Source organism: Nicrophorus vespilloides, unplaced genomic scaffold, assembly GCF_001412225.1.
Source record: "Nicrophorus vespilloides isolate i.1.1-1 unplaced genomic scaffold, Nicve_v1.0, whole genome shotgun sequence".
In the NCBI taxonomy this organism is placed as follows: domain Eukaryota; kingdom Metazoa; phylum Arthropoda; class Insecta; order Coleoptera; family Silphidae; genus Nicrophorus; species Nicrophorus vespilloides.
This window is the reverse complement of record NW_017095799.1, coordinates 1-8,161: the sequence shown is the minus strand read 5'-3', so window position 1 is coordinate 8,161 and position 8,161 is coordinate 1. Positions and strand designations below refer to the sequence as shown.

Genomic DNA, 8,161 nt, shown 5'->3' with positions numbered 1-8,161 from the left:
TTATATATATATATTAAAAAAGTAATAATAACAATAATAAACAAATACGGTGTCGTTATTATATAATATATTGTAATATTAGTGCTAAGTTACTGTTTGTACCCTTCGTAGTTGAGTGTCCCAGGAATTTGTTGTTCTTGTTTTACGGGACAATGATGATAATGTGATCGGTTGAATCTGTAGTTATTTAGGTTTAACTATTACTACTTATTATAGAATCATTATAATATATACATATAAAACGAAACGAACAATTTACTAAATGCAATCATTTTCATTTCCCCCCTAATATTTCACCAAATAAATCAAAATTAAATTAATTCAATCATCATAATTTTATGTTATAACAAATTGTTGATTGATTGTTATAAAAATATGCAGATGTTGCATAATTTAACAATTATGGAATCTCCTAGTGGTAAGAAACAAAAGTAGAAGTATTGAATTGAATGTATAGATGGCGTTAGTAATCGTTGGTTGCATACGTAACAGAATAACGAGACAGCAAGTAAAATTCAGGTTCTGTGTAAATTTTGTTGACATTGTAGTCAAGATTGTAGTGAAGAGCTGAGCTGAGTGGAGCAGAGACTGGACTACAAATAGTAATTTAGCAAAAAGTGCAAGAAGATGAGCGGTTTCACAGAAAGTGCACTTATAAAGAAGCTGGCTGATCTGAACAATTCCTCCCAGAGTATACAGACCCTGTCCCTGTGGTTGATCCACCACCGCAAACACTATGCACAAATAGTGAAAATATGGTTGAGGGAGCTAATAAAAGGTAAACCACACAACAATCTGTAATTACAAAAGCTTCTTTTCCTAAAGTTCGTCCATGTCATTGCAGCGAAAGAATCAAAAAAGTTAATTATGATGTACTTAGCAAACGATGTGATCCAGAACAGTCGAAAGAAGGGTCCTGAATTTGGCAAAGAGTTTTGCATGATGCTGTCAAAGGCTTTCGAGCATATGGCTGACATCAATGCAGACGAGAAGACAAAAGGCAGCTTATGTAGGTTATTGAATATCTGGAAGGAGAGAGGAGTGTACAGTGAACAGCAAATAACAGAGTACAAGGAAGCATTAAGTAAGTAATCAGAAACATTGCCGATTTGAGATAAATACTAATTACAATAATACAGTGGTCACAGAGGAACCTCCCTTGAAGAAATCAAAGAAGTCTTTGATAAAAAGTGAATCACCAACTGATCGGAAAAAGGTGGAAAAAGAAAATGAGGTAACCTTGGAGGTAAGTACTTGGAAATTAAATTTATGAAAAGAACTTTTCATGATAGAGGATATTTAAGGTTGAAGCAAAATTAGACACTCATGTGCATCTTAGCCCAGGAACACCAGCAGGTGATCCTCCAGAACCAGAGGAATTGATTAAGGCAATAACAGACTTGGAAAATAACACAGCCTCAACTGATGAGGTTGTCAGGCAAAGAATAGCACAATTGCCAGTAGAGGTTACAGAGATTTCACATCTCTCAAAAATAGAAGGTTAGTACATTATGTTGCTTAATTAATATGAAGAACTTGCAAAATTATTTTGAAGTTTTCATCAATTGAAACAACAACAAAAAAATCAGTTAATTTCTTAGTTTTATTAAAACTTACAAATTTGAATTTGCAGACAAGGACAGTGCAGAGAAATTATCAAAGAAAATTGACGATGCGATAACGCTAATAAATGAATATAACACGAGACTGGCGTTGGAGGTGGAGAACAGAAAAAAAGTATCAACGATGTTGAGGGATTTCCTCATATCCCAGAAGGAATTGCTCGCGCAGGCGGAACTTTCGTTAGGGGTTAAGTTTATTGGTTAAGCGGTTTTTGCAAACGAGTACTAACTAATATATGTGTATGTATTGTTATAGGAATATCAAGACAAATTGCAGAAGGCTTACATCGTCAGGCAGGAACTGAAATCGCACATACAAAATCTGCCCGATCTGACCGCTTTACCGGACGTGACTGGTGGACTACCGCCTTTACCCTCTGCCGGCGATCTCTTCAATGTTAACTTACATAATATGCATTAAATTTATTTAAAATGCAACGCTAATTGGCTAATAACTACGCTCGGAAGACAACAACAATGAATAGAAATATATACATAAATGATTGGATGGATGGATGGATGGAAAACGAAGCATTTCAAGAGATGGAAATGTTTATAATATTTTCATAGTTCTTTAAATGTTTGTTAACTAAACAAAGGAATATAATTAATTAATTGAATTAGCATTGTTCACATTTGAGAAATTGAAAGCAAACACTAAATGAGAAAGTTTCTTCAGATGAAACCTATACCTATGAAGTGATACCTATATTGTTTTGTTATTTTTTTTTTTGTTTGTTTGCTTTTTGTCCTTATGTAATGAATACATTTAAGATTATATAATTATTAAGTGAATTATAAATAAAAGGAAATTATTTGAGTTTAAATATTTTGTCTTATTATGTTGGCGCCCTATTATCGATCTTGTTTTTTTTTCTTTTCATAATGTTGGTATGTTGATGGTTGAAATCCAAATTGATCTAAAGACTGTAGTTTACAAACAAATCAGTGTTCAGTGGTGTTTGTTGAGAACGTAGCTGTGCTGGCATCAGTTTTAATTAACGATGGAGGAGTACGAGGACAGGAGCTGGGATTGTGGTGATGTGATGGACGACGAGTCTGAGGGTATGGATGAACACAATGATAACCCTCAGCAAGTTCTCGCTGAGTGTGCTGTTAAATTTGCTACCCCTGATTACATTATGGAACCAGGGATATTCTCCTCACTCAAAAGGTATAAGTCTACATTAATCTTGTAATTGAATCCTATGTAATGTGTTCTTCTTTAAAGATATTTCCAGTCGGGAGGGGATCCTGTACAGGTTATAGAACAGGTCTCACAGAATTACACAGCAGTAGCGCAGATGGCTAATTTAATTGCTGAATGGCTAATTATTGGTGGTGTCAAAGTAACAGATGTTCAGGCGATGGTGGAGAATCACCTGAAGGATATGATTGTGAAGACATTCGATCCCAAGAAGGCTGACACTATTTTCACGGAGGAGGGAGAAACTCCTGCATGGTTGACCGAGCTCATTGAACATCCCACGTGGCGCTCCTTGATTTACAAGCTTGCCGAGGAGTATCCAGATTGTCTGATGCTTAATTTCACGATTAAGCTGATTTCGGATGCTGGATTCCAGGGCGAAATTACAAGTATATCAACAGCAGCGCAACAATTGGAGGTATTCTCCAGGGTTCTGAAAACCTCCATTTCAAGTTTTCTGACTAACCCAGAGGATTGGCAAAAAACTACAAAGGAGTGTGCAAAAATGGTTTGCCATGGTCAGCATACATACGTTTACGCTCAAGTGATTATACACGTGTTGGCGCGAGAAAATAAGGGCGGTAGCAGCATGAAGAGGTTGTCGCAGGAGATTACGAAATGTGCCCAGAAGAACAGAAACGACGTTACGCCGATAACGATGGCTTTGAACGGAGCAGCCGCTTATCCGCAGGCATGTCAAGCGTTGACTGCTATGTTGTCGAAGAACACTTTGAATCCGGCCGATATAAGCGTGCTCTTCAGGAATTACAGTGGCAACGATCCGCCTCCAATCGATTTGGTGAGGACACCTCAGTTCTTGGAGCTGCTCGTCGATTCTCTGTTTAAGCCAGCCGTGAAATTGAATCCTGACCATAAACCAAAATACATCTACCTGTTGGCGTACGCAGCCAGCGTTTGCGAAGTTCCAGCGAAAAAAGGACAAAAGCGTACATGGAATAAGGACGAGTTGAAAAGTACGATACAGGCCATAGAAACCGTTCACAACATTTGCAATATTAACAAAGGGAGTTCAGAGTTGATTGCTGATTTAAAAACGTTATATCAAAGCTTAAGGTATTCATTAATTCATTCATCCCATATTTCATATCTAGATGATTAATTTACAAATATTTTCAGGTTTTCGGTGGTAGCAGTAGGAGTGGTGCGTTGGGTCGAGTATACAGTTACGGATTCAAGTTATTTTAAATTGCAAACTGAGCATTGCCCAGTTCATTTAGCGCTTCTCGATGAGGTTGTCTCATGCCATACACTTTTACACACTCAGGTGTTGGATTTGTTAATTAGACTGTTTGAGTCCAAGCAGGACGAATTGGAGATTTTAGTACAAGTAAGTTTTTTGGAGTTGTGCACAAAGATTTCGTGATATCAATGTTATATATATTTTCTTTTTGTTAGTTGGAAATGAGGAAAATGGTCCTGGACAGAATGGTGAATTTGTTATGTTCCGGTTGCGTTGTTCCAGTCGTCAAGTATATCAAGACGTGCTGGCAGAAAGGCGACACTGACATATCTTTGATCCGTTATTTCGTAACAGAGGTTCTCGAAGCGATCGGGCCCCCGTACAGTCCTGAATTTGTGAACCTTTTCATGCCGATGGTGGAGAACGATGAAATCACCGGAACGATGCGCGGCGACGGTGAAAACGATCCAGTTTCAGAATTTATTGGCAAGTATTTAAATAACTAAATTTCTTTCAAACGTTGCTGAAATATATTTAAACGATTGCTGACTTTTTCCTTCCTTTTTCATTTCAGTTTATTGCAAGGCCAATTACACAACTGTCTGAGCTTGAACCATAAATACTACTATATATATATATGTTTAGATAGATAGAGATTTTTAATTAACTGATATATATATATGATTATTATTAATTTTTTAATAAAACAGTATTTTAATTACAAATTTGTGTTTCTTCACTTTCTTCGTTTACTTTAGGAAGGTAATATAAAAAATATAGATAACCAATTTAAACTTATATTAATTATATACAATATATACAATAAAACTATACATACAAATAAACATACATACAATATATACAAATATACAAATAAACGTTATTCACTACTCCTCTGCCTCTGCGACCTCTTTGCTTTTCTTCTTCTTCTTCTTTTTCTTCTCTGGAGATGACTGCAGTTCCTCAGTTGGCTGCTGCTCTTCCTTAACTTCTTCCGATTCTTCTACAGCTTCCGCCTTTTCCTTTTTCGCCTTCTTTTTCTTCTGTTTGGGCGTCTCTGTGGTTTCAGTTTCTTGCACTTCTTCCTTAACTTCAGACGTAGATTGTCCGCGTTTCCTCTTTCCCTTAGTGTCTAAGTTGACATCCTCTTCTTCGTTGTACTGCTTAATTTCACTGAAAAATTAAATTAATAGTTAGTAAACAAATATAGATGGCTAATATAAATAAAGGGATAATTACCTAATACCATGGTACTTCTCGAATTTGGCCTTCACTTTACCAGTGCCACTGATTTTCCTCGAGTTTCCGGATTCCAATACCCTCAATCTGGCTTCCAACTTGGCCCTATGTTCAGCGCCCAAGTTGAAGGTTCCATCTTCTCCAAGAGCATCGACACGGGTAGCCAGAGCTGCCTTGGCAGCCAACATCCTAGACATTTTACCCTTGTTCTTGACGCTGGTCTGTCCGATCAAAGACGCGTGGTAGATCAAACCGTATTTCGGAGTTTCCTTCTTGGTCTTCAGCGCACGGAAGAGAGCTTTTTCAGCACCGAGAATCTGCACCGTGGAAGCCGGCTGTTTGGCCAAATTGATCAAAGACCCGGCATGCGAGATGAGCCTTGCACCGACCAATTCACCGATCAAAACGGTCAGATTTGGAGCCATTGCCATCATCCTAGACTTCAAGTAGTCGTACAGTTGAGTGCGGTAGTTGGAAATTTCGATGACTTGATCGCAGAGATGTTGAATGTTGATGATATCGTCGTCGGAAATCTCAGTTCCCATCGAGATCTCAGCTGCTTCCTTAACTTTAGCCTCAATTTCTTCTGGTAGAATGTCCGATAAATCGGAAGATGCGGAGTTCTCCCTCGTGCCCAGGATTTTTACAGTCTTGACAAATGCAATGTTGTCAGTGACGAGTTTACCCATTTCCGGGAAATGCCAGCCGTACCATTCGCGGCACCTCATGATGTAATTGTTCAATTCCTTATCCAAGTCATCCAATAAACAAACAGCTTGCACAATCATAGTGTCAACTTTGTCCGGTGAGAATTTCAGCTTGTACCTGGACAGCGAGTGAGCTAAACCAAGAGACATAGCAGTCATCTCTTTCTTGGGGAGGCCAGCCAACAAACTGTCCAACTGCGAGCGGATGCATCTCATCAACTCTTGAGTGTGTGTATGGGCAACACATGGCAAATCAAACTTATCTTTGATAGCGGATCCCAATTTAGGATCAGCCACCAACAACTGCTCATTTTCAACGTGATTTTTGAGGACCTTCTTCAAAGTCTTCGAAATCTTTCCTTCAACAGAAGCAGTTATAGCAGACAATGCTTCTGTGGTATCGGTGAACTTTTCAAAATGTTTAAGTTTAACACTGAAAAAAACAATAATATTTACTAGAGGAACGAATGAAATAAATAAAGCAATACTCACATCCTGCTAGCTGATTCGGCATCGTTAAATTCTTGGTACAAATTATCGGTCTTCTCCAATTTTTTTTCATCGAGGAGCTAGAAAAGCATGGTACATTGAGGTTATGTTTATGGTAAATACATGTGTTTGGGACGGAAATAGATTGAAAATTACCTTGAACAAAGCGTAACCCGCCGCCGTTTCGAATAAAACCAACATTTTTGCACTGTTCACTGTTCTCGTCCGTACATATTTTTGAAATTGTTTAATAGAAAATTAACAAACCTACGAATAGGTTCATAGCAACGGAAAAGGAAATGAATCCAGAAAGCACGTTGTGGTTGTGGCTTTTAATGTAAGCACGCCTCACTAGTTACTCAACAGTCGTACCAACATTGAAACTGTTTGAAACCATAACCATGAATGATTTCAAATATTTCAAAAAATATTCACTTCAGAGAATTTATAATCAATAATTATAAATTTAATAATTAATATCTATCATAAACAAATAATAGTATCATAATAAATACTAAATTAATCGGAATGACCTTAGGCAAAATCTAAGTTGGTACTTCAATAACATCAACTATCAAAACATGTTTAACCTTATTTTATTTAAAGTTAATAATTAATATCTAGTTGCATTTGATTATTAATAATAATCATGTCAGGATTAAATATAACAATAGAGTTTGGGTAAGTTGCATCAATTCCATCTAAATTATATATAAAAACATCTTTCCTCTTACAGAGGAGGAGCAGAACTGCTCTTTGGAAACAAAAAGAAACAGGAAGTTATTTTACCAGCGAAGGAAGGAGAATGTATGAGAAAATTAATATATTTAATAATAACTTGATCAAATTGTATTTTTGTAGGGACACTGAAAGACCTCATTTTTTGGATGAAGGATAATTTATTGCAGGAAAGACCAGAGCTCTTCATACAAGATGATTCTGTGTAAGTAATAATAATAATAATAGATTTAATTGATATAATAAACTGCTTTCTTCGTTTAGTCGACCTGGCATTTTGGTTCTTGTTAATGATGCAGATTGGGAGTTAATGGTAAATAATTCTTGATATTCAATGTACTGAATTTCAATTGCTTTCAATTCTCTTTTAGGATACTGTGAAATATGTACTTGAAGCAAAGGACAAAATTGTGTTTATTTCAACTCTCCATGGTGGATGAATGTGATATTTGAATACAATAATTATTTATAAATTGTGCATACGCACCTTTTTATGAAACAAAAGTTTGGCAATGTTCGTCGCGTAACAGGACGTGAATTTCTCGACAACCCCTTAAGATAATTACATCACCGACCACTCGTATGAAAGCTGAATGTTTCAGCTTTCCAATGAGCCTATTGGCATCTTGGTACTGTTATCGAGTCGCCTGCTATGAGTTGTAGAAGTTGAAAAAACAGAGAAACGACGTTGCTTTTTCAGTCTTTTCAGTTTTTCGTGGATTTCTCGACAACCCCTTAAGCTAATTACATCACGACCACTCGTATGAAAGCTGAATGTCTCAGGTTTCCAACGAGCCTATTGGCATCTTCGTACTGTCATCGAGTCGCCTGTTATGAGCTGCAGAACGTTTTTTTTGTATTTTTTTTCAGTTTTTACAGTTTTTCGTAATTTCTCAACAACCCTTAAGACAATTATATCGTCGACGACTCGTAGAAAGCTGAATATTTTGCCTTTCCA

At 36.8% G+C, this 8,161-nt stretch overlaps 4 protein-coding genes across 4 annotated transcripts; 3 read left to right on the top strand and 1 right to left on the bottom strand.

Moving 5' to 3' along the window:
- The first annotated feature begins 471 nt into the window (after positions 1-471).
- LOC108564489 (regulation of nuclear pre-mRNA domain-containing protein 1B) lies at positions 472-2,339 on the top strand. Its single transcript, XM_017923558.1, has 6 exons — positions 472-778; positions 845-1,084; positions 1,140-1,246; positions 1,305-1,500; positions 1,634-1,809; positions 1,879-2,339. The coding sequence occupies exons 1-6, from the start codon at positions 628-630 to the stop codon at positions 2,041-2,043; spliced, it is 1,035 nt and encodes a 344-aa protein (XP_017779047.1). The 5' UTR covers positions 472-627; the 3' UTR covers positions 2,044-2,339.
- A 177-nt stretch (positions 2,340-2,516) lies between these two features.
- Positions 2,517-4,693, top strand: LOC108564472 (negative elongation factor D). Its single transcript, XM_017923535.1, has 5 exons — positions 2,517-2,796; positions 2,854-3,903; positions 3,967-4,177; positions 4,246-4,516; positions 4,605-4,693. The coding sequence occupies exons 1-5, from the start codon at positions 2,627-2,629 to the stop codon at positions 4,634-4,636; spliced, it is 1,734 nt and encodes a 577-aa protein (XP_017779024.1). The 5' UTR covers positions 2,517-2,626; the 3' UTR covers positions 4,637-4,693.
- A 174-nt stretch (positions 4,694-4,867) lies between these two features.
- On the bottom strand, positions 4,868-6,846 carry LOC108564481 (nucleolar protein 58). The gene is made up of 4 exons (XM_017923546.1): positions 6,622-6,846; positions 6,469-6,545; positions 5,270-6,409; positions 4,868-5,203 (listed from the first exon to the last, which is right to left on the bottom strand). The coding sequence occupies exons 1-4, from the start codon at positions 6,664-6,666 to the stop codon at positions 4,918-4,920; spliced, it is 1,548 nt and encodes a 515-aa protein (XP_017779035.1). The 5' UTR covers positions 6,667-6,846; the 3' UTR covers positions 4,868-4,917.
- Positions 6,847-7,006: 160 nt separating this feature from the next.
- LOC108564447 (ubiquitin-related modifier 1) lies at positions 7,007-7,676 on the top strand. The gene is made up of 5 exons (XM_017923498.1): positions 7,007-7,146; positions 7,202-7,272; positions 7,327-7,408; positions 7,468-7,516; positions 7,575-7,676. The coding sequence occupies exons 1-5, from the start codon at positions 7,115-7,117 to the stop codon at positions 7,641-7,643; spliced, it is 303 nt and encodes a 100-aa protein (XP_017778987.1). The 5' UTR covers positions 7,007-7,114; the 3' UTR covers positions 7,644-7,676.
- Positions 7,677-8,161: the final 485 nt, after the last annotated feature.